Source organism: Polypterus senegalus, chromosome 8 (genome assembly GCF_016835505.1).
Source record: "Polypterus senegalus isolate Bchr_013 chromosome 8, ASM1683550v1, whole genome shotgun sequence".
Taxonomy (NCBI): Eukaryota; Metazoa; Chordata; class Cladistia; order Polypteriformes; family Polypteridae; genus Polypterus; species Polypterus senegalus.
The window spans coordinates 175,535,904-175,562,216 of NC_053161.1; the positions used below are offsets into that span (position 1 = coordinate 175,535,904).

The following is a 26,313-nucleotide window of genomic DNA, read 5'->3' on the forward strand; positions in this document are numbered from 1 at the left end:
TATTTTAAGGTAACCTAAGCACATGATAATACAATTTATTGATAAACACAAGCATTATAGAAATAACTGCATAATATATTTTGATATGTAAGACAGGATGCAGACACACTAGACTGACAAACATATAACAGAGAGGCTGGCTGTTTAATTGATATTTAGAGATCTACTTTATGACACAGATAAAACGTTTAATGATACCAAGTCTTTAACAGTGATGTCTGATGTTCCGTGGAGTTTTTCCTTCTCCAAGTTCAAGTGGAGGATCCTCCTTGCATTGGAGTGCACTCCTCCTGTTTACTACGTAATCCTTTGTTTGTGGTGTTCGTTGATGCCGATTTCTCCACTTGCTTTTTGCTCTTGGGCCCTTTGTTGTATCATCTACAACTTAACAGCACAAGAGTTTAGATGATGACGTTCCCTTCCCTTCTAAGCCTTTTCAGCCCACAGCTTGGCAGAGAGATTTTCAAAATGAGAAAGATCATCAGTTCTCTGCTCCACAAATACAGAACGTCTCATCAGCTTTAACATTCAGACTTTTTTAATCATTTTGAAGAGTCCCCACTCCTCTGAGAGAATACCCAAGGAGTTCAGTGAGAGTGTCCAGAGAATATCCAGGATGGGGTGAGTGTAACTAGTTTGAAGGCAATGTGCAACTTCTTCTGATTAGATTAAAGGTACTTCCAGTTACAAAATCAGTATGTTCTCAAGGGCGAGTTCTGTCCATCAGAGTCATCATACATCAATTTACAGCTCTTTTCTTCTTGCTTGAGTTTATTTTGTGCCTTCTGCCTCAAGACGTCTGCAGAGAGGCATCTGGAACGATGTCAACTTAACATCAGATTTACACCTTTATTATCAGAAGAAGTTCAGGCAGATCTTGGTACAAGCTGGAGTTCAATCACTTAGCTTGAGATGCAAATGGCGGAGTTGCAGCTGAATGCATGCATCACGGATAAATCTGCTTTCTTAACAGGCCTAGAGTGCCACTAAGGCCTAGTTGAATGAGCAATGCCTACTTTGTTCTACGGTGCTCAGGCAGAGGGTAGGCACCAGTTTATCCGAGGAGATGAGTGCCCAGAATTAATTACTTTCTTGGATTCTTTTTAAAGTATTACAGTAGGTTTACCTTGATGAGACTGGGTATGGATCTTATACAAATCAAGCCGACCACATATGTAAAGGTACTTATAAAGACTTGAATAGCTGGGAGAGTTACATTTCTTCCTTCTTCACCTGACAATTTACTCCTTCAAGGCTTCCTCCTTCTCTCACATGAAGTGCAGTGTGTCTCTTCAGATTGCTTAAAGAGGCATATTGTCTGCCACATTCAGAACAACAATATGGCTTCTCTCCTGTGTGAATTCTTTTGTGGCTCTTAAGGTTGTTTCTTTGTGTAAACTGTTTACCACATTCATTACAGCAAAATGGCCTCTCTCCTGTGTGAATTCTTTGGTGGAGTTGAAGATTCCTTTTTTGTGAAAACCGTTTGTCACATTCATTACAGCCATATGGCTTCTCTCCTATATGAATGCTTTTGTGGCTCCGAAGACCACTCTTGTGATAGAATTGTTTGCCACATTCAGAGCAACAAAATGGCTTCTCCCCTGTGTGAATTCTTTTGTGGCTCTTAAGGTAGCTCCTTTGTGAAAACTGTTTGCCACATTCAGAACAGCAGTATGGCTTCTCCCCTGTGTGAATTCTTTTGTGGGTCTGAAGATGGCCTCTTCGTGAAAAATGTTTGCCACATTCATTACAGCAATATGGCTTCTCTCCCACGTGACTTATTTTGTGGCTCTGAAGGTAGCTTCTTTGTGAAAACTGTTTGCCACATTCAGAACAGCAATATGGCTTCTCTGCTGTGTTGATGCTCCCAACTGTACTCCTTTTACTGACTTGTTCATCACACTGTGAAGAGGAGTGGTATATGTTTCCTGTGTAAAGTTAAAAATAAAAAATAAAAGTTTATTTCTTAATCCACTGCTCTAATATAGACATTAAGTCACAACATTAAATATATGCTGGTTGAAATTGTGAACAACGTTTGAATTAGCGGTGGGCGGTATGACCAAAATTCTATATCATGGTATTTTTCAAAATTATCCCGGTTTCACAGTATTCAACGGTATTTTTTCCCCATACATGAGTGGATGTTAACCACATTTTCCACTGCAATTACTGCAGCAGACTGGCTAAGAATAACCAATTCCACTGACATGAGCATTGTAGAAAAAAATCATTTTAATGTGCACACAAGTATTAATACAGGTTTGCATGGCCCCATAAAGTGATAGTTTTCAAAGGGGTGGCACTAATGAAGAGAAAGAATCACATTGTATAACAGATGCAGTCAAAATATAGAACCTTTTTATTGAACAAACTTTACAAAAACTTAAACTATAATTTTGACAACATATTTTCAACCATCCAAAGAGGCATTTAGACTTAGTCAAATATCCAAAGTTGCTTGTCAAAAGTTGTATTGCACTGAATAGGTCTTAGAAAAGTAATAAATAGAAAATATATTTTGTGAACCAACTACACTTTCTGTTAATGTTAACAATCTCTGTCCACTGACACGTTAAAGTGACTTTTTAAACAACTTTACCGTTATTAAACTGCATAATGTTTAAACTTATAAATAATAATAAAATGAATAATAGTATTATTACTGATAGTTGCACTATTACTTCAAGACTTCAAGCCCAGGTGTATTACACAGTATTCACCTAATTAAAATAAAATAAAAACAAGTGCAACTTGGTGATGTCATTTTTACCAACTGAACCATCATTTAGGCAAACTGCATTAATATGGAAATTGCTTCAAGCTAAGCTATATACATAAATAATAAAAGTGCAACTTGCATTTATAATGCTATTTGTGGTATAGCCCTACGGGATCGTATTAGGGCCACGGTGAAGAAAAAAAAAAAATACGGACACAGAAGAAAAAAAAACTATATGTCGAGAATAAAGTAGACATGTTGACTTTATTCTCGACATTTCCACTTTGATTTTGACGCTTATGTCAAGATTAAAGGCGACATTTCCACTTTATTCTCGCCGTTTATTTTATAAGTAGAATGTCATAAACTAAACTTCATCCTAAAATCAATGTTTAAATTTACTAGATTTTCTCAAACCCCGTCATAAGTTAATGCATTAAATGCTTTGTGTTGTGTTCCCCGACCCAGTTGTTAATCACTACGCTTCTTAAACTGACTTCCTCCGCACTAAGAGGCACGGGCAGCGATCACCGCACAGAGTCTATTCACTTCATGATATTCCTGCTCTCTGAAAATTTAGAATGCTAAGATAAATACTTGATATTTTCATGATGAAATGCATTAAAGCATCTATTAAACATGCATGGTAGTGAGGCGGTAGTGCTGCTTCCTCGCAGTAAGGGATGCCCAGGTGTATGTTCAGTGTAGAGAACTTTATGGCAGATGTGACAAGGCACCAAAAAACTAGATATATGAATGGGTATCGCAAAGGTTTAACTTAAATATGGTGTAAATGTTGGGTTTGTGATCTGGTGGTCGGAGACACGAACACAGAATTCAATGGATGTTCTTCTGAACGGGATTTCTTCATTGTACGCGTGCTGTCTGTCTGATGTACCAAACCCCCAGTTCCTATCCTTCCTTTTTCTTTCTCCACATAACCAATCACTACACGATAAACGTCTTTGTGAAATTAAAACTAGTGATAAACTTAGACCACAGAGTTTTCAGAACTTTAAAAATATCTTCGATATACGTGCTTAATTATGCCATCCATTGAAGGTTGTGCCCATCCCAGCAAGCATTGTGTGCAAGGCAGGAGGAAATCCTGAACGTGGCGTCAGCACATCGTAGGGTGAATATGAGCAACACATACACTAGCAGGGTTAATATAGCATAACAAAACCCCACATCCTAAATGACTTTGAAAGGAAACCGAAGCACGCCGAGTAAACTCGCCAGAAAAACATGCAAATTCAAGGCAGGGACCACCCGAGACACCCTTGCTGCGAGGCAGCAGTGCAACCTCCATGCTGCCATGTCCACCACATGATTAATACCTGCTTTAATGCATTTCATCATGAAAATTATATCAAGTATTTATCGTAGCATTCTAAATGTTCCGAGAGCAGGAATATTATGAAGTGAATGTATTCTGTGCGGCGATCGCTGCTGGTGCCTCCTTAGTACAAGAGAAAGTCAGTTTAAGGAGCACATACCGATTTAACATGGCTCGGGGAACAACATAGAGCATTTGATGTGCTATATAACTTATGACAGGGTTTGAGAAAATCTAGTAAATTAAATATTCATTTTATGATGAAGTTTAGTTTACGATGTTCTACTTTAATGACAAATTACGAGAATAAAGTCAAGATGTCGACTTTAATCTTGACATAAACAAGAATTTCCCTTTGGGATTAATAAAGTATCTATCTATCTATCTAAACAGTGAGAATAAAGTAGAAATGTCGAGAATAAAGTCAACATGTCGTCACACTATTACACAGTACCCAGGTACATTACACTGTATTGAAAACAAATAAAACAAGTACAACTTGGCTTGCAGTATTATCCAGTAGTATAGAAACAGTATTTACACATTTGAACATAATTGTCCACATCCGACATTTTAAAACCAAAGTATCTCCAGGTAACGGACATGACTCCTTTTTTTCGGCAAAAGTTCTTCTGTGTCATCATGTTCAATTTTAGCGTCAGCTACAGCTTCAGTTTCTTAATGTTCTCTGTCCATTTTCACCGCACAATACCTACACTACCACTACCTATTTAGCGGTGTAGCAGTGAAACACAGCCCCCAGGCAACACCTCTGTGATTAGCGGTGTAGCAGTGAAAAAAGGTCCCCACTTGAACAGTTTCCCACTGCGCCACGTTCCGAATGTCGTTTAGGTAATTTAAACCGGTGTTGCGGTATAAAAAAAAAATCCACATCATAACAAAAATAAAAATCGGTTTTCGGTATGAACCGGTATACCCATCCAGCACTAGTTTGAATAAGCATTTGTAATATAAAAAAAGAAAGAGAACAAGTTGAGTGGCTTTCCTTACGCAACAAATGTTTTCCAGATATTCCCAACACAAGCACAATCATTTTAGAAAAGAAGCTGGAATAGAAAAACTAAACAGATCACATATGATAGGCGCAATTAAGAAGATTAATGGTAACATTTTGTTAACTACACTACAAAACATTATCATCATTCCTGTTAGAGGTCATAAATGTTGAAGTGATGGTACACCTTCATGCACTGAATTCACAGTATCTAAAAAGGACAAATACTAAAAATAAATGTCTGGTACCCAACACACACAAATAATGGTGAGTCTTCTGCTTTGCACCTCTAAAGCACATTGAGGCAACTTTGTAATCCACTAGAAGAAACAAACTATAAGCACCCAGTGGAAGTCATACGAGTATACATATACCCATCTCAGGTCTTTCTGTGAGGAAACTTGAGAGTAAAAGGATTTATTACAGAGCTGACTATGTGGGGATTCATTACGTGGAGAAAGAAAAGGAAGGACAGGCATTGGGGTTGAGAGACAGTACAGTTGCATTAAAATTATTTTATCGAGGGTCGAGTACGTCCCAGAAAGCATCTTGTGGGAGGCAGGAACAATCTCACTACCATGCCCCCATGTTTAATACATGCTTTAATTCATTTCATCATGAAAATGATATCAAGTATATATCTTAGTACTTAAATTGTTCAGAGAGCTGTAATATAATGAATATAATGAATTGTGTGTCCTGTCGGTGTAAGAGAAAGCCGGTTTAAGAAGCACGTAGTGATCCATAAACACAGAATACATAGAAGAGCACACAATATGAAGTATTTAACGTGCTGCTTTAGTTACGATGGGATTGGGGAAACTTTAGTAAATTAAACATTGATTTTAAGATCAAGTGTATGACGTTCTACTTTATTGATAAAATAAACTACAATATTAAAATTAACATTTCAACCTTTCTTTCTTTTCTCTGTACTCTAATACGCTTCCGTATGACACTCAGACGGTGGGCTGCGACTCACCTTTTCAGGTTGACTTTGATATCAGACCTCTTCTTATTATTTTGGGCACTGTGCGACTTTCTGAACTTGACCTTTTGAGTTTGTGTATCACTTGATCAACTTCCTTTTGTTGCTTATACCACTGCTTAAGCCAACAAATAGTACCTTTTTCTTTGCCTCCTCTTCGCATTCGCTGAAATTCTTTTTTTCACGTGCTTTTGCCATTGTCTTTTAACCAAATGCTGAACGGGGAAGGCAATATTTATATTGATTTGCATATTAAAATATACAAAATTCTGGGAGGAGTCAGGGTGGGACAGCAGGCGCATGCACGTGTGTTACTTTGTCCATACGCCATGTTTTAGTGTGAATTCTATGCACGGAGTTATACATGAGGCCCCTTCTCTGATGAAAACCAAACACAGCATATCAGCACAAACACCTCATACCAACTGTCAAATACAGTGGTAATGATGATGATGGCTGATGATTTGGGCTTATTTTTCAGCCTCAGCACCTGAGCACCTAGCAGTCATTAAGTTGACCAGGAACTCCTCTGTTCAAATCAGATAGAAAATGATGACTTCAAGTTATTGCTGCTAAAGGTGCGGTTACAAGCTATTGAATCATGGGGTATACTTTACTTTTCATATATTCCTTCTCCATTTTGACTTCTTTTTATAAATAAATAGTGACACTGTGGAATAGGTTGTGTGTTGTTTTACACCTGGGGTTATATTTAAATTATTTTAGAACCCGGGAAGGATCAGATGTTTTTTAATTATGTCCTGATATGTAAAACCATAGAACTGTAAGAGAGTGTACATTCTTTCTCACATGACTATATGTTAACATCTCTTCACTGTCGCTCCATCTCAGTTACATTCCCAAAAACTCTGCTTCGCAAAGTCTGTCATTATTTTAGAGGTGCCTTTCTCACCTCCTGTCTGGTTTTATACTTGCTGCCTTTGAACCCAACTCTCTGAGTGTAGCTCATATGCCTTTACTCAGCTTTGTGCACCTCACTTCCTCTTTTGTCACATGACCAAAGCCAACTCACCAATCACATTGCTCTGAAGACTGGACACAGAGGCTTGAGTATTTTATTATACAGTAGATTTAATTTGCCTTAATGACAGTGTGGGGAAAATTGACAATTCTGGAAAGGCAGAAAAGGGACATATGAGGTAACTTGAATTGTCAGTAGGTTACCATAAGATTTAAGGGCTTGGTTCATTCACTGCTTACCTCCTCTATTCTTGGTGGGAGCTAAACAAATCACTTACTGTTTTATTGAGCCACCCGATTTCACTAGATGCTAGTAGTGTAACCATTTTCTGAAAATTGTTTATTTTCAAAATTTATAAAAAAAATAATGGAAATCTGTATTATTGTCCGCATTGTATTGTTGTCTGAAGTGAGCTGGATAAAGTGGTGGAGAGTGTACCTAAGGGACAGAGAGAGGTGAATGGTGCAGATTTCAATGGACAAGTTGATGAAGGGAACAGAGGGGATAAGGAGGTGATGGGTAGGTATGACGTCAAGGAAAGGAATGCAGAAGGTCAGATGGTAGTGGATTTTGCGAAAGGGAGATGGCTGTGGTGAATACATATTTTAAGAAGAAGGAGGGTGACGTGCAAGAATGAAGGAAGATTCACACAGGTAGATAACTTTCTATGCAGAAGTCAGTCTGAAGGAGATTGGAGACCGCAAAGTGGTGGCAGGGGAAAGTGTAGGTAGGCAGCTCATGATGGTGGTCTTTAGGATGATGTTGCAGATCAAGAAGAGGAGGAGAGTGTGGGCAGAATCAAGGATCAAATGGTTGAAGTTGGAAAAGGGAGACTAAGATGGAGTTCAGGGACGAGATAAGACAGGCACAGGGTGGCAGATAGGTGGGCATTGACAGCAGAAGCAGTGAAGACGACAGCTACAAAGGGGCTTGGTGTGACATCTGGATAGAGGAAGGAGGATAAAAATCTGGTGGTGGAACTGGGAAGTACAGGCGAGTATACAGACAAAGAGGTTGGCGAAGAAGTAGTGGGATAGTCAGAGAGACAGGAGATGAGGTGTAAGGTGAAGAGAGAGGTGGCAAAGGCAAAAGATAAGGTGTACAAGGAGTTGCATGAGAGATTGGACAGTAAGGAAGAGGAAAAGGACCTGTACCAAATGGCTAGACAGATGGGCCGAGCTGGGAAAGATGAGCAGCAGGTTAAGATGATAAAAGATAAAGAAGGAAACGTAGTCACAAGTGAGGAGAGTGTGTTGAGCAGATGGAAAGAGTACTTTGGGAGGCTGATGAATGAAGAGAATGAGAGACAGAATGTTGGATGATGTGGAGATAGTGAATCAGGAAGTGCAACAGATTAGCAAGGAGGAAGTAAAGACAGTGCCCGGGTGCTGCGCTGACATCGGGCACCAGAAGGTGTGAGCTTATTCAGTGTGAGCAGAAGCATGCAGGTGGCCAGTTGCTTGTGCTATAACACGCTTGACTCGGCAGCGATGAACGCACATGTACTATATAAGGCATGCACGGGGGCCACTGAGAAAAGAAGAGTGTTCATGGCTCATCTTGCAGAGGAGCTTCGTCGTTGCTTCTTACAAGAAAAAGCAATAGATAAAGCAAATGAGGATGCAACATCTCCAAGCTTCTGTTCCATGACCGCCGCTTCCCCAGCCTCTTTAGTGTAATAGTAACACAGCACAGAGAGAAGTGTGTACATTGCAACAGGTACACATGTCCTAAACGTAAAAAGGACGGTCCTCAAGTGTGGGAACTGTTAACATTTGAATCTGATGGTAGCATATAGCACTGCACTGACCTCTCTGTACTATTCCTTCCTCTGCATGTCCAGGAGTACAAAAGAAACGGCACCATACAGCAAAAAGTGGAGACTGCACGGGCAAGATCAAAAAATAAACATGCAGTCACTGATTACAAGTGCAAGAAGGCGTGCAAATGAATATGAATAATATGAATAACGTTGCATCAGTGCCACAGTGTTTTCCGAAATGTACTACACAGGTCATAAAATGAGTTATTCCAAATATCATATATACACCCATGTCTGTTTTTTGTCAGTGCGGCTTTGACATCATGGACAATAAGGTGCATACTAATTCAGCGTGAGTAAAACTAAATAAAAAAAATTCAAGTGATGGTGAGATACGAATAAAGCAGATTCCAGCGTTTGTGTGTCAGTTTTTATCCCTCCAGATCAGAGGATTTCCAGTTCCATTGTCTCAAAACTCCACTCACATCTACAGTTATTCCCAGTTTCAGATAAAAAGTAACTGCGTCAGATCTGGGGTGGGTGTTGTATCGTGATCGTGACAGAGAATAAAAGTGAAAAAAAGAGCCAACTTTTACAAGTGCTATTAATTTACAGCGGCTGTTACAGACACAAATCAAATGTATGTTTGTATTGTGTAATATTAACGAGAAGAGCAGCTCACTACTCTAAATGGTAAATTTGCCGAGGAGCTTGTTTCAAACTCACGACCTCCGGATTATAAAACAGCAGTTCTAACTGCTGCACCACGGAAGCTGTCATATTGTACTTGCACCTTTTGTTAAAGTGTTTATTTGATATTTGGCCATCAGCCTTCACACATTATACAGTTCATGTCTACATTTTCTTATTTATTACTAAAACATGAAAAACGTTTCTGTTTTAACGATGTGTTTACAAAGATTGTTGTAGACACAAAACACACTTCAAATTATTTCCCCTTACAATTCTGGGTAGGTCACTCCCAGATAATCAATCAAGGCAGGAACTGGGAGAACTTCTTGCCCATTCTGAGGTGGTGGGGGGATGGAAAAGCAGGCTGCTTGCTGCTTGGGCTTATCAACATATTTACAAGACAAAAGACGCTGATGGAAAGGTGTGAAGGGAGTTAAGGTGGGCCGGATTCACAAGTTTTTGGTAATTCTAGTGTTAAACTGGATAAGCAGGTAAACTGTCAGTTTTTTTTTGTTGGCTCTGATAATTCTAGTGTTAAGTGAGAGTGATCTTTATCAGGGGTCCTGAAACTTTTACATAGCACTGTACCTGTGGAAGCATGGAGGTGTTACTTGTGTTTCTGAATGGATGAACTGTAAATTTTCTCAGACTAAATAAAGAGAAAACAGAAATTTTAGTGATTGGCAATAATGGATATAATGAGGTTATTAGAAATAAACTTGATGCATTAGGATTAAAGGTCAAAACAGAGGTAAAGAATTTAGGGGTAACTTAACTCTGACCTGAATTTTAAATCACATAATAATCAGATTACTAGGACAACATTTTTCCACTTAAGAAATATAGCAAAAGTTAGACCCCTTCTATCATTGTAAGATGCTGAGAAATTAATCCACACTTTTCAGTCGACTAGATTACTGTAACACACTCCTCTCAGAACCACCCAAAAAAGAGATTGCAACGAGTGTAGAATGCAGCTGTTAGAATCTTAACTAGGAAAAGAAAATCCGAACAGATTACTCCAGTTTTGATGTCACTACACTGGTTGCCTGTGTCATTCAGAATTGACTTTAAAATACTGCTCACAGTTTACAAAGCCTTAAATAATCTGTTCCATCTTATGTCTTACACCTTACACTTCAAATCGTAACCTGAGTGTCTGCTTAGAATTCCAAGAACTAAATTTAAAAGAAGTGGTGAGACGGCCTTCTGCTGTTATGCACCTAAAATCTGGAATTGCTTGCCAATAGGAATTCGGCAGGCTGATACGATGGAACACTTTAAAAAAAAAAAAAACTGATGAAAACATTACTTTAACATGGCTTTCTCATAGCTTCATCTTAGTTAAAATCCTGATGCTCTGAATATTCAATTAATTATTATGATTATTCATGGTGGCTCCAAAATCCGTACTCACCCCTACTTTCTCATCTGTTCTTTTTTTCAGTTTTCTGTGGTGGCAACCTGCGCCACCACCACCTGATTAAAACCCTGATGGATTGATTGATGGATTAAAGGCCGAAAGTCCACATGACCGTCATCATCAAGTTCTTCCATGAGAACCCTCAATACCATGAAGACTGATTGAGGTCATTTATGTGAGGTAGGATGCCTAGAGGGGGCTGGGTGGCCTCAAAACCCCTGCAAAATTTATTTTTTTCTCCAGCCATCTGGAGTTTTTGGTTTTTCTGTCCTCCTTGCCCATCGGACCGTACTCTTATTCTATGTTAATTAGTGTTATCTTATTCTAATCCTTACTTTGTCTTTTATTTCTCTTTTCTTCATCATGTAAAGCATGTTGAGCTACATTATTTGTATGAAAAAGTGCTATAGAAATAAATGTTTTTTGTTGTTTTTGTGATCGTGCTTTTACAGTGACTGCTCCTCGGCTTTGGAACAGCCTACCACTTCAGATAGGATCAGCTCCAAACGTGGTCAATTTTAAAACCCTTGCTGAAAACATACTTTCTCTCTCTCTCGCTTTTAGTTACTCACGATGTGTTTTTATGTGTTACAAATTACATCTTGCCTCAAGATGGGGCCTGAGTGGCCCCAAAAGCTTGCATATTGTAATCTTTTTAGTTAGCCAATGAAAGGTGTCACTTTGCTTGACCTCTTAATGTGTTACTAATTATTATTTGTCAGCTGTTTATTTTGTTTATCTACTGTTTGATATCTATATAATTTTTTACTTTATTTTTCTACTTTCATGTACAGCACTTTGGAAATTATTTCCGTGGCCTTAAATGTGCTAAATAATTAAACTTTTTAACTTGACTTGAGGTTCTGAGTTATTTGGAAATTGTAGAGGGAAAAGTGCTGATCAGATTAAATAGGATGAAATCAAACAAATCACCAGGACCAGATATTTATCCTCGTGTTTTTAAGGAGGCTAGTGAGTACAGATATAAACCCATGACACATATTTTTAGGAAGTCACTGCGCACTGGAGAGATTCATGAGGACTGGAAAATGGAAAATATCATCCCATTATATAAAAAGGGTGACAGGGCAGATCAGAGCAACTAGAGGACAGTAAGCTTAACAAGCATCACAGGAAAATTAATAGAAGGGGTTATAAAGGATAAGATTGAGCAACACATGGCAAGGACAGGAGTTATTCTGAACAGTCAGCATAGGTTCAGAAGAGGAAGGTCATGTTTTACTAACATGTTGGAATTCTATGAGGAGGCAATAAAAGGATACGATCAAAGTGGAGCTTATGATATTATTTATCTGGACTTTCAGAAAGCATTTGATAAGGTGCCACATGAGAGGTTGGGCGTCAAATTAAAAGAAGTGGGAGTTCAGGGTGATGTTTTTAGATGGGTGTAGAATTGGCTCAGACACAGGAAGTAGAGGGTGATGGTGCGAGGAACCTCATCAGAACTGGCTGATGTTAATAGTGGTGACCAGCAAGGGTCAGTGCTGGGGCCATTGTTATTTTTAATATACATAAATGATTTAGATAGGAATATAAGTAACAAGCTGGTTAAGTTTGCAGATGATACCAAGATAGGTGGATTAGCAGATAATGTGGAATCCGTTATATCATTACAGAAGGACTTGGGTAGCATATAGGCTTGGGCAGATTTGTGGCAGATGAAATTTAGTGTCAGTGAATGTAAAGTATTACACATAGGAAGTAAAAATATTAGGTTTGAATATTAGGTTTGAATACACAATGGGCGGTCGGAAAATCGAGAGTCCACGTTATGAGAAGGATTTAGGAATCATTGTGGACTCAAAGCTATCGACTTCCAGACAGTGTTCAGACGCCATTAAGAAGGCAAACAGAATGTCAGGTTATATAGCGCCTTGATGTGTGGAGTACAAGTCACAGGAGGTTCTGCTCAAGCTTTATAACACACTGGTGAGGCCTCATCTGGAGTCGTGTGTGCAGTTTTGGTCCCCAGGCTACAAAAAGGACACAGCAGCACAAGAAAAGGTCCAGAGAAGAGCGACTAGGCTGATTCCAGGGCTACAGGGGTTGAATTATGAGGAAAGAGGAGTTGAGCCTTTACAGTTTAAACAAAAGAAGATTAAGAGGAGACCTGACTGAAGTGTTTAAAATTATGAAGCAAATCGGTCCAGTGGATCGAGACGGTGAATTTAAAATGAGTTCATCAAGAACATGGAGGCACAGTTGGAATCTTGTGAAGGGGAAAGTTCACACAAACATGAGGAAGGTTTTCTTACACAAAGAACCACAGACACATGGAATAAGTGACCAGGTTGAATGGTAGTCAGTCGAACTTTAGGGACTTTCAAAACTCAATGTTGTTATTGATGATGTTATTTTGGAAGAATTAAGTAGATAGCACTGGAGAATTTTGTTGGGCTAAATGGCCTGTTCTCATCTACGATTTTTTCTAACATTCTAACCTGATCCTCCTTTAATCTTTCATTCCTCAAATCACCAATGCAAATCCGTTGCAACTTGATTCTTTTCCTTCCTCTGTTAATTTTTGCTAATTATTTGTGCCACCTATGTATTTTTTTTTTTTTTACTTACATCAGAGAGATGCAGGTATGGCTGGTTAACTGTGACACAAATCTATAATAAAGAGTGCAAGAATACAACCAATCCTTATCACACTTTTAAAGGAAGGCCACAGTGGTGGTCCACAGTACTCACATAGGGTGTTGAAGAATTCAAATATAAAAACGAGTCATTCTCAGCTTACCTTCCTTTTTTTTTCTTTTGGTCAACTGTCCTCCCTTCGAATGCTCTGGAGTAGTCACGGGTGAGCCCCTCGCTGCACCAACTGTTCACGGAAAAAAAAAATAATCACAAAGTTATTTTCAAAGAACTATTTATTATTTTATTTATACAGAGAGCATGTGCCAATACAGTGAAAATATACTCCTGTCAGAGCATTTTTACAATAGGAGAAGGCAATATTAAAATATAATTACAAGGCTTTAACATTCAGTATGAGTAAATATATGATGTAAAAGATGGTGAAAAATGTCTGGAGGACAAGTACATACCTTACAAATGGAGAAATAGATGACTCAGAAATTGAAACATGATTAAGTATATACACCATACTGTATTGATTCTATTGTTACTTGCTTGACAGCCCTTTCTTACTTATAAGCTTAAATGAATACCAAATAATACAACACACGTTACAAAACAAAAAAGGAAATGAACAACAGGATGGTGTAATCAGAAGGAAACTGTAGCTCTGGATTGCACAGAGTCCTTTGGAAAGGATGAATGGGCTAAAATAGAAAGCTGACCAGCAGCTACAGGACATGTCTACTGGAGGTGATTGCTGCTAAAGGAGGGTCAACCCGTCAATAAAGATGGGGATCACAGACTAGACTGTGAATGTTTAAACAAAGTGTGCAGGACTGAGAAGTAGTCCAGTTGTTTGTTTCATGTTTCAGATGAATGTGTTTATCTGTTTTTGGGACTGAAGTGAAGATCAGACCACAATATTAGGGAGAACTAACACAGAAATCCAGGGAATCTCAAAAGATTCACAAATGTCCTTGTAACTGTACTTTCGTGTAGCACTCTTTATCAAGGGCAGGCTTAAGTCAAGTTGGGGCGTGTACACTGGTACAGTGTGTTGCTGCACCCACCATGCAACGAAACAGCTCAGGATCCCATTTGGCAACCCCCCCAGGCAGACACGAGATCCAGTCTCACCCTTTGGAAATGATCCTCTATCTGCCGCAGCCAGGTGTTACGTGGGCGACCCCTTGGCCTGGTCCAGCCACTCGGGTCTCGAACAATAAGGGTCATATGAGTCGGATCACCTTCGAGGAAATGCGTCACATTACCTCAGGTAATGTGCCTCATTCGGGACTCCAGGCTTAGAGTGTTTGAGTAACATTTGTGAGATATGGCCAGCAGGTTATCCCGGCCAATACCCCCAGGCCGCCAGATGGAGCCCTCCCTGCAACATGGAAGTGCCCCGAATTCCGGCAGGGCCACATGGACCTTGGAGTTTTAATGCACAGCCCTGCTGGATACCATGGGGGCCGCCAGGCGGACGCTGCAGGGAGGCCCAGGGACTTCTATTTGCCTTGTAGCACGGAAGTACTTCCCAGTCGAGGGGACAGAGGAAATGACGTACTTCCGGGCTGCAGAAAAGGAGTTTTTTACCCGACCCGGAAGTGTTATAAAGTCACAAGGACTGACGGACAGAAACACTTCCAGGTCAAGAAGTATAAAAGGACTGTGGGAGATTCCAACAGTGAGCCAAGTTGGGAGGAAGGGTGACTGAGCTACTGGGAGGTGTGGAGGATTATTGTGATTATTATTGTTTATGAGTATTGTGGAGTGGTGGCTGCTTTGTGCACATTTATTACAATAAATTTAGTTATTGGATTTTTTTATCTGGTGCCTGGCGTCTGATCTGATGGTTCAAGCGCCCTCTATCTGTCACACATTATAACTTCAAATGAAGAGCAGCAAACTGCTTTAACTTATAACATCACAGAGGAACTTTCACACTACATTAAACACACAATAACACTCATCAGTTTCACTGCATTTCTAGGTTTCCCCTAAAAAGTTCAAGACTGTCACTTCAGGAGGATAACCCTTAACCCTAAAACATACACCCTTTTATTTTTCACTTACTTTTTCTAGACTTCTTTGTAAGCAGCGGCTGATCTTTCCATGTTCTGAGAGATGAAATTTCTTCATTCTCCTCTGTGTCAGACTGTAATGATTCAGACTTCACATTAAAAGAGGACTCTGAAGAGGAAGAGTGTGTGCTTTCACAAGAGGCTAACGTGGTCACTGCATCACCAGGATGTCCATAATGAAGGTCATCTTCCTTGACACTCTCCACATGTGTATGGATGTCAGTTGCACTGCTGACACAGTTCTCTTCAGCCTCTTCTTTAATGCCCACTGACCCCAGTTCACAGTCCTCATCCTTAATGCCCAGACTCTCCTGTTTAGGGCGGACACACTCCCACTCACAGTCCTCCTCCTTAACATTTATAGTCCTTTGTTCCATGATATTTAGGTCAGCTGCACACGTCTCCTCTTTTATATCCATCTAAATGTTATATTAAATGGCAACTTTTTCTTTTTATCTGTGGAAAGAACAGGATTGAATTCCATCAAAACTCAAATCATTCAGATCTAAAAACATTTCATTTTACAACACCCTCTCAGTTAAAGTTTATGTCAAGTCAATAATAATTCTTTGCATTTATAGAGCGCTTTTCTCACTACTCAAAGCGCTCAGCAATTGCAGGTTTAGGGCCTCGCTCAAGGGCCCAATAGAGCAGAGTCCCTTTTGACATTTACGGGATTCGAACTGGCAACCTTCCGTTTGCCAGTGCAGATCCCTAACCTCAGAGCCATCACTCCGCCTTCGGTTCATAGCAGTTTGACAGCAACTCCTCATTCTTCACGTCAAATTGTCAGGAGTAAAACATTGGGAGTGGAGTGACAGTACAACAGGCTGGAAGAAGAGCATCTTGTAAAATGGTGGGTTAGCAGTAGTCACTGCTATGATTAAATAAACAATGATGCTGGAGTCTGGGAAGTGCGTTATGAAATGTGTGGAGGAGTATTTACACAAGTAAGGCCTCAAGATGGTGTTAAGACACAGATGCATGTCAGAAAGGTGCAGATGAAAGAGCAACTTAACTTGCTGGAATACACGACTTGTGAACTCTTAATAGTTGGCGACTTTAACTTTCATAACGATAATCAGTGTGACCAAAAAGTAAAAGAATTCATGAACCTAATTGATTATTGATTTGAGACAGCTCTTTAATCAGCCTACACATAAAGCAGGTCATACATTAGACTAAAAGTTGATGTAAAGCAGGTCATTGATGTTGGTCTATCAGTCCATTTTCTTTTACGATTTAATATAGAAATGATAGAAAACATTCATGAGAAGCATAGTTAAAAAACGTTTCTTTGAATCATCAGCAGCCTTACAACTTACAAACATTCTAACCAATCAGTCCGTTTATAGTGCTAACTATAATAGCGAGGATAATGTAAATAGTAACGTGGATGTTATATGCTGTTGACATAGTTGCACCAGAAAAGGCAGTTAAAAAAATCTTCTAGCATTGTTATACCACGGAAGACCCAAAGAGTGTCTGATTTAAAGAGAACATGCCGTAGAGCTGAGCGTAAATGGAGGAAGACTAAACTAACTATCCACTATGAGATATTGAAGGTTAAAATAACAGAATACAATAACACAGTCTGTCTTGAAAGACGCTGCTACTTCTCTAAGATTATAAATAACAATGCTAGTAATCAGAGTCTTATTCTCTACGATTGATCGTCTAAACCCAGATAACACAAAAGGAATGCCTCCAAAATACCTCCAGTGAAACTTGAAGATATTGCTGTATTTTTCAATCAAAAAAATGAATGATATTAGAAATAATATAGTACATCTCCCCAACACTCACCAGGATAGATTTACCCGATTTACATAAAATAATTTCTCAACTGAGACCCTCCACCTGCGTCCTTGACCCAATACCAACAAGTTTTTTCAAAGAAGAATCGGGCGTGCTAACGGATAGTATTTTTGACATAGTAAACTCGTCATTAGATACGGGGGTCTTCCCAGACTGTCTTAAGACTGCTGTAGTTAAACTCCTACTAAAGAAAAATAATCTTGACCCTCTGCTTTTGAAAATTTTAGGCCCATTTCTAACCTGCCTTTCTTAAGTAAAATTCTATTCTTGATAAATTTCAGTCGAGTTTCAGAACAAATCACAGCACAGAAACTGCACTTGTTAAAGTAGTAAATGACTTGCGGGTAAATGCAGACAGAGGCCATTTATCTGTTCTCATCCTCTTAGATCGGAGTGCTGCATTTGACACCATTGATCACAATATTCTTAGAAATCGCCTTAGTCAATGGGTGGGCCTCTCTGGCAGTGTCTTAAATTGGTTTGAATCCTACCTGAGAGGGAGAAAATTCTTTGTTAGTTGTGGTAATCACATCTCAAAGTCACAGGATATCCAATATGGTGTTCCACAAGGCTCTATCCTGGGTCCGCTGCTCTTCTCAATCTACATGCTTCCGTTAGGTCAGATTATCTCAGGGCACAACGTGAGCTACCACAGCTATGCTGATGACACACAGCTGTACTTATCAATAGCACCTGATGACCCCGACTCTTATTTCACTAACACAATGTCTTACTTGTGTTTCTAATTGGATGAATAGCAATTTTCTCAAGCTAAATAAAGAGACAACATAACTTTTAGTGATTGGCAATAATGGATACAATGAGATTATTAGAAATAAGCTTGATGCATTAGGATTAAAAGTCAAGACAACCCTAAGTTCTTTAACTCTAACTGTTGACTGTAACCTGAATTTTAAGTCGCATATTCATCAGACCACTAGGACAGCATTTCTTCACTTAAGAAACATAGCAAATGTTAGACCTCTTATATCATTGAAAGATGCTGAGAAATTAGTTCACGCGTTTGTTTTCAGTCGACTAGATTACTGTAACGCACTCCTCTCAGGACTACCCAAAAAAGATATAAATCGTTTGCAACGAGTGCAGAATGCAGCTGCTAGAATCCTAACTGGGAAAAGAAAATCTGAACACATTTCTCCAGTTTTGATGTCACTACACTGGTTACCTGTGTCATTCAGAATTGACTTTAAAATTCTGCTTATGGTTTATAAAGCCTTAAATAATCTCGCCCCATCTTATATATCGGAATGTCTGACACCTTATATTCCAAATCGTAACCTCAGATCTTCAAATGAGTGTCTCCTTAGAATTCCAAGAACAAAACTTAAAGGAAGTGGTGAGGCAGCCTTCTGCTGTTCTGCACCTAAAATCTGGAATAGCCTGCCAATAGGAATTCGCCAGGCTGATACAGTAGAGCACTTTAAAACACTGCTGAAAACACATTACTTTAACATGGCCTTTTTATAACTTCACCTCCATTTAATCCTGATACTCTGTATATTCAATTCATTATAACTATTCATGGTAGCGCTAAAATCTGTACTGACCCCTACTCTCTCTTCTGTTTCCTTTCCCGGTTTTCTGTGGTGGCCTGTGCCATCATCACCTAATCAAAGCACCGTGATGTCATACATTGATGGATTAAAAGCCAGAAGTCTACATGACCACCATCATCAAGCCCTTCCGTGAGAACCCTAAATCCAAAGAGGACTGTTTCATTTATGTGAGGTAGAATGCCTAGAGGGGGCTGGGAGGTCTCCTGGCCTGGAACCCCTGCAGATTTTATTTTTTCTCTCCAGTTCTGTGCCCCCTGGCCATCGGACCTTACTCTTATTCTGTTAATTAATGTTGACTTATTCTAATCCTTACTTTGTCTTTTATTTCTCTTTTCTTCATCATGTAAAGCACTTTGAGCTACATTATTTATATGAAAATGTCCTACAGAAATAAATATCGTTGCTGTTGAAAGGTGTGGAAGAATTATTTTAGGGTAACATGGCATTCATCTTAAATAGCATAAAGGGTTAATAAATGTAGGAAACGAGATAAAGGTCAGGTGAACAACAAAATGTACACTGAAATATAAGAGCTGGTTTAGGAAAAATACTGAGATGGCCAAGTAAATAAAGAATTTGCCAGAAGAAAGGTTGATGTCATATACAAAATGTACTGAAGGAGGACTAAGAAATCAGCAGATGTCCTATAAACAACGAGAATGGACGATTGTGATATGCACAGAAATCTCAAGGGTGGTGACGCATCTCAAAAGGTATAAGAACCACCAGAACATAACATAATAGACTTTTATTTTATATAAATCATTTGGATGTAAACCAAAGAACCAGCCAGAGTAAAATGTCTGCCTTGATTGGCACTGTATGTAAATTCAATAGTTTATAAAATGAACCTCTATTCTTTGTTTCTCTGATCATTCTAGCCAGGCTGTAACTGACTGCTTTTGATGAATTCTCCCTACAAGGCATTTTGCTGAGGAGTCATTAAAAGACACCATGAACAGCTTTTTCTCCTGCCCGATTACTGAATTGTCCTGCTAGGCGACATTTCTTCCTTTAATAAGATGTTACATTTTGACCACAAAGGAAAAAAAATGAGCTGGGGATATAAAGGTCTTGCTATATTAGGGTGACACGTGTCATCGGTAATAGACACCTTTGACCTTCACTGCTAGATTAGACAAAGATCTATGCCTGATAAATGATTAAAAATCATGAAGTTGCTGCCCAGTCACCCTTTTACCTGGTCAGCCAATCACTACGTTTGTTGTAACAGACACCCTTCTACCTGGTCAGCCAATCACTATGTTTGTTGTAACAGACTTTAAACCCCTTGTTCCCATTATACGTTTCAAAGGGCTGCCCTACTGCTGAAGTACGTTTCTAATTGCCCTGACCTGAACTCCTATGACATCCTTCATTGCACCGCCATTACAAGGTTGGATGATAGTAGAGTTTAAAAGAAAAAATGCCATAAAGAAGGCTGCCGGATTTAATTAATGTATTACTATAAATTACACTCATTGAATGCCTATGACAGCTTAATGGAAACAACGTAGAACTTTCCCTTTTTACCCCAAAGTAAGCGGTTCCAGAAAACTTTGATCCTTTCATTTTAACTCACATACCCAAGAGAGAATTGCATGGTAGTGGGTACCTATGCCAGCAATCATCGAGCGCAAGGCAGTTACAACAACTGGACATGGCGCCAGTTCATCACTGAGTGGAAGCACAATCACAGACACACACGCACTTAGGTCAATTCTCCAATGTCATTCCACCAAACTTGCATGTCTTTGCAAGTCCCTGTCAGTGTTGTCAGTGTGGATGGAGCTCTCCGAGGAAGACAGCAGTAGTTCAATCAATCAGCTCTTTTATTCAGTCACCGGTGAGCAAGATTCATGCGTTGCAAAGCAGAAGAACAAAGTTCTCCTTTTTCGATCAGCTTTTCATATCTTTCCTCCCTCTCCCTTCCCCTTACTTACCAATAAAGCAGAATATCGCTTATCTAAGCATTTCATCTTATGTTGTGCAAATCGGCTAACCGTTTTTGCTTTGGGGCCCTAAAGAAGGAAAGGTCATCTTTCCTGTGTCTAACAGACGCGTTCCTAAAAAAAAAGGAAATTGTCCTGGGTCAGCTTACTGCACCCTGTCTTCTGACAGACACCTGTATGAATAACCTGCCGATCTTCAAAAAAAAAAATTTATTTTGTGCTATTTTTCAACCCCCCAATCTTTACCATATTTGTCATCCATCTGGCACTCCTTCCGCTGCTATTTGAATTTGTGATAGATAGAGAGATATGAAAGGCACTATATGATTGATAGATAGATGTGAAAGGCACTTATATGATAGATAGATAGAGAGATGTGAAAGGCACTATATGATAGATAGATAGAGAGATAGAGAGATGTGAAAGGCACTATATGATAGATAGATGTGAAAGGCACTATATGATAGATAGATGTGAAAGGCACTATATGATAGATAGAGATAGAGAGATGTGAAAGGCACTATATGATTGATAGATAGATGTGAAAGGCACTATATGATAGATTAGATAGATAGGTAATTCCCAAGGGGAAATTCACATACTCCAACAGCAGCATACTGATAGAAAACAATAAAGAGTGATAATATGCAGGTATAACAGACAATAACTTTATATAATGTTAACGTTTACAAACGGGGTGGAATTGAAGAGTCGCATGGTGTGGGGAGGAACGATCTCCTCAGTCTGTATGTTCGTAATGATTGTAACATCACTCAGGGAGAACAGCTGTATGATGCTATACACCCTTTCTATCATTCTGAATCACCTCTGACGGGATCCCCAGGGTTTTGATGGTGTGCACCTAACCCTCTTGATCTGACGCCACCTCCACTTTTCAGGGTGGTATTTTATCTGCTTCAGGTATTGGTCCATTTTTGGGGCAAATTTGCCGATTTTTTTTTTTAAGCTGTCCTTGGGCTACGCATTGTTAAGGACCTGGCAAACTTGACCTCAGCACCCTGACTAGTACAATGCAAACACAAATTGTAGTCATTAGGATATGGCAGGAAACTGTGCAGGGCACCAACTAGGAGTCATCATTGGGCACCTGAATTGGTACCCACAATCATAACAAGCTAATTTAGGTTTGCCATTCCACTAAACCCAAGCATCTATAGAAAGTGGGAGGAAAAAAAAAAAACACACACAAGGTTGTGACCCCCCCATGTAGTGGGAATTGGGGGACACCAGCCTACACTCTGGGTGTCTAATATGAGGGAGCGAGCGAACCGCGTTATACATCCTGCAAGAAAGAATTTAACCACGCCCGGGGCCGGAAATAAAAGGGACAAGTATTGTTTTTAGAACGTCACGCAAGACCAGCCAGTGAGCCATCATTTAAAACAGGTCCACAGACATCTAACCCTAGCAGTTGTTGGATTGCATCGGTCAGACAAGCTTCATGTGCTCCCAGCTCTTAAAACAACGACAAGAGACAAGCAAAACGTGCAGCTCGCCAACAGCAGGACAGCAGCAGATGATGCGACGGCATATCCTTAGCATACTTTCAGACACACCTCCCCTTCACAACGCGTATATTGCCTGCCTAAGGTAAAGTCATCCCTGATGGAAGATTGCAGGAATCGTGGGAAAGAGGTGTCCTTTCATCGGTTTAGCACTATTTCAGCTGTGGAATGGCCAAATGGGGGAGGCAGCTTGATGAATGAGGTATCCAGGACTTAAAACAAATCCAAAGCATATTATATGATATCATCTAATGTGACATTCTACTCCATACTTCTAGAATTTTTATTTTTATACTGTATTGAGGATTTATTATGTTCTATGTACTGTACTGTATTGACCCCCTTTTTGCCTACCTGGAAAGGGGTCTCTCTTTGAATTGCCTTTCCCAAGATTTCTTTGATTTTTTTCCCGGTTTTCTTAGAGGGTCAAGGCTGGGGGGCTCTCAAGAGGCAGGGCCTGTTAAAGCCCATTGTGGCACTTCTTGTGTGATTTTGGGCTTTACAAAAAATAAAAAATTATTGTATTGTATATCAGGTAAATCAAACACGGGGGTGGGCGAGCGAAGCAAACAGGGGGGCGGAGCCCCCTAGTATACACAAAAATCCAAAATAAAGCTGCCTTCCTCCGCAGTAATACAAGTCAGGAAGCAGCTCATCTAAACTGTGTACAATACAGGATTTACCAAAAACAAGAATATTCAAAATATAGAAAAAGTGTATATACTAAAATAAACAGTGCACCATTAACCACAACCCAATAAATACCTCCATAAAAGCTAATCCAGAAATATTTACATAAGAAGAAAAAATATTTACAATAATCAAGGCACAAGTCGCAGAGCTCAGTAAACTCAAAACAATGTTCTACCGGAGGCCGGAAACTCCCCTTTTGTATTCGGCACCCTCGCACCGACCAATTAAGCCCTCGAACGTCATCCATCCACAGGCGCACGATTACGTGAACGCGTCTACAAAGAGCGGCGTCTCTCGCCCCGCACAATCTAAAATTATTTTCGCGTTTGAAACGGAAATTACGTATGACCACAGAACATTTAATACAGGAACTAATCACTTTGTTTGTGGACGCCATTTTTATATCTTTATTACGAATTGTTATTTGTGCGAGAATTATTTTACTGTTATTGAAAAGAAGTAAACACAAACACGCCGATCTATCCAATAGAAGTGCGCTCCGCGTCTCCCTCTCCCAGCCCTCCAGCGCTGAGCCGTCCGCCGCCAGTTGCGTTCTGACAGAGAAGTTTTATTTATTCATCCACGTGACTGTCGCGGAAACTGCCACATTATCTTTACTTCTTACAGGTTAATGTTTTACTGTTTAATAACTTATAGACTACATTTTAATTTTTTTCCCCTTGCACTCAGTGAGCGAAGCCCTTTTGTCCAATAACAGTGTAATCGGCTAGTTTACTATAAAAGTGTGAGCAGCCGGCGCGCGCAAAGCTCTGCCGGCTTTTGTGACGCGACTGCGCTTCTCTCCTAAAACTGAAAGAAAGCACTTTTTTTTCCTTTCCTTCCTTCCCCGAGCCACTGCCGATACGGGATCCCATTTCTAAGCCGCGGCAAGCCGATACTACGACGCTTCACATGTTCTCTCACTCGTCTAGCGTTATGAGGTCGCGGGAGGCACGCGCACGAGTGGAAAACCGATAACGCCATCCCGGCCGGTCAATGGCTCAGCCGCCGCGACGCTCCCGTAGTCTGCGAAGTCGTCCATCTGCACTCTGTTATTGGACAAAAGGGCAAGTTTTTATTCTTCATACTCTTTGTCCATTTTTCCTAACAAATGCCTATCTCATAACCCTGCTGAGGACGCAAATTGTTTTTTGCTGGTAATGTCAATGAGACACACATGGAAGTTGCATACAGACCGTAAAATTAATTCTGTTACAACAATTGTCTATTATCCTCTCTATTAATCATCGAGAGGCATTACTGGTGTAACCCCCTTTCACCACCAATCCTTCATCGGTAGGCAAAGGCCTGAGCTCTTTATAACGGTGTCGCCACCTATATTGTTGGCAGGTTCACTATAGTCCACTTTAAACTCGGTAATGCCCAATCCAAGCACTGTTACTCAGATATGTTATAAAACCAAACTCTTTACTTAATTTGAACATAAACAGTTTTCCCAAAACTTAAAGTATTTACAAATATATATATATACATACAATACATAAAACAAACGCTAAATTATTTACATCTATACAATACATATATTATGTGTCCGAAACTACTGGTGAGCTCACCCAGGACTTATTTACGCAGTCAGTAAATGTTACTCGCTCCGTTGGGGCCCCAGCCGTAGCTCGGGTGCGTAGTGGCCACACAAACAAAACAAAAACTGGCCCCTTCACTTGAACGTTTATTCAAGCAGCTTTACACAAACAAAATAAAATAAAGACCGACCTTGGTTGATATCTTCCTCATTATACTCTGGTACCTCCTTTATGCTTCCGTCTCCCTCTTTCTCAAACACCCTCTTTACTCACTGATCGCCATTTCTGTCTTTCCGTCTTTCTTCGGCGTTTTGCCTCAAACAGCGCCTCTCTTTTCTCTTTCTTTCTGGTTTCAGCGTTTTACCTCAACAGCGCCCCTCTTTTCTCTTTCTGTCGTTTTAGCTTTTTGCCTCAACAGCGCCTCTCTTTTCTCTTCTTTACGTCTAGTTTCGGCGTGCTGTCTCAAACTACGACTCTCGTTTCTCTGTCGTTCTCTCCGTCTCGCTTCGGCGTCTTGCCTCAACAGCGCCTCTGTCTTGTTTCAGCGTTTTGCTTCAACTACGACTTCTTTCTGCAACTCTTTCCTTACGTCTCGTTTCGGCGTGCTGCCTCAAACTACAACTCTTTCTGGCAACGAACTCTTTTCTTTCTTTCTTCTTGTTTCGGCGGTTTGCCTGAAACTATACTTTTCTTTTCCTGGTTTCAGCTCTCCGAACTATATCACATCTGCTGTTTATGGCGGTCCCTTCTTCAATAAGGCAACCCATATATATACTCAACGTTACCCAACCCCCACAACTGGTGTCCCAATTCTTTCAATAAAACTTTATTCACAACAAAAAACAGTTACATTTTCATTTTGAAACCTGACCAGGTTACACTGGTTTTGGGCTTTTGCGCAGCACCCGGACACACCAATAAACAGCAAAGACACGCGCGCCACTGGGGAGTTAATTTACAAGAACGCGCTGCTCGCCTCTGATGTAATAACCAAGTAGAGCGGATAAAAGCCTCTCACGATCATAAAGTGTCATGACCAGAACACAAATACTTACGCTCTGCCTCTCAGTGATACCGTAGGGTTCTTTCTAACGCGAATCAACAGCGTGGCTTCTGTTTCCGTCGCCCAGAATGACGTGACCGTCTGGAGATTCGAGAGTGCACGAATGCGCGTGCACGTAAACTGCAGACAATACCCGACAAGCCTCGCTTGTGACATCATCAAAGGCGACGAAAACTAAAGTTGGCGCGCGCATCGTGTCTCTTACCTTCTAGTAAACCGGAGGAAGGGGACAAAACGGTGGATCGTCGCTGTCAAGCGAGCGGACTTTTTAAAGGCATCACGACACCTAGAGACAGAATGTAAGTAGTTCCAGTTTCGGGTCTGCACTTTGTATATTTTTTTCTCTCCTCATCCAGAGTTACAGCACGCCACTCGAAACTCGGGCAAGTGCATTTCTCTGTTCCCCATTGTACTCGCCATTTACAGTTAATCGGGTGGCCTCACTTCTTGTTGTCGCCGGCGTATCTTCTGTCAGTGTACCGTGGGATCGCCGAATTATTTGGGTTTGAGGAGATTGAAATTTTG

The 26,313-nt window shown here is 40.0% G+C and overlaps 1 protein-coding gene across 3 annotated transcripts; it reads right to left on the reverse strand.

The window, feature by feature from the left end:
* Window positions 1-250: 250 nt before the first annotated feature.
* On the reverse strand, window positions 251-25,862 carry LOC120533431 (zinc finger protein OZF-like). Of its 3 annotated transcripts, none has more exons than XM_039760315.1 (4): window positions 25,781-25,862; window positions 15,608-16,071; window positions 13,692-13,772; window positions 251-1,931 (listed from the first exon to the last, which is right to left on the reverse strand). In XM_039760315.1, the coding sequence occupies exons 2-4, from the start codon at window positions 16,032-16,034 to the stop codon at window positions 1,213-1,215; spliced, it is 1,227 nt and encodes a 408-aa protein (XP_039616249.1). In that variant the 5' UTR covers window positions 16,035-16,071; window positions 25,781-25,862; the 3' UTR covers window positions 251-1,212. The 3 variants fall into 3 exon arrangements, with proteins under 3 accessions (XP_039616249.1, XP_039616250.1, XP_039616248.1); XM_039760316.1 differs by lacking the exon at window positions 25,781-25,862 and adding an exon at window positions 24,916-25,465; XM_039760314.1 differs by lacking the exon at window positions 25,781-25,862 and adding an exon at window positions 24,756-25,465.
* Between the last annotated feature and the right edge of the window lie 451 nt (window positions 25,863-26,313).

What these genes read in the sequence shown, in the direction of transcription:
- LOC120533431 (XM_039760315.1), bottom strand. Translation starts at nt 16,034, where the DNA reads ATGGATATAAAAGAGGAGACGTGTGCAGCTGACCTAAATATCATGGAA. An exon ending in TACAAAGAAGTCTAGAAAAA is followed by an intron (nt 13,773 to 15,607) that starts GTAAGTGAAAAA and finishes TTCCGTGAACAG; the next exon opens with TTGGTGCAGCGAGGGGCTCA. An exon ending in CAAAAGAAAAAAAAAGGAAG is followed by an intron (nt 1,932 to 13,691) that starts GTAAGCTGAGAA and finishes AACTTTACACAG; the next exon opens with GAAACATATACCACTCCTCT.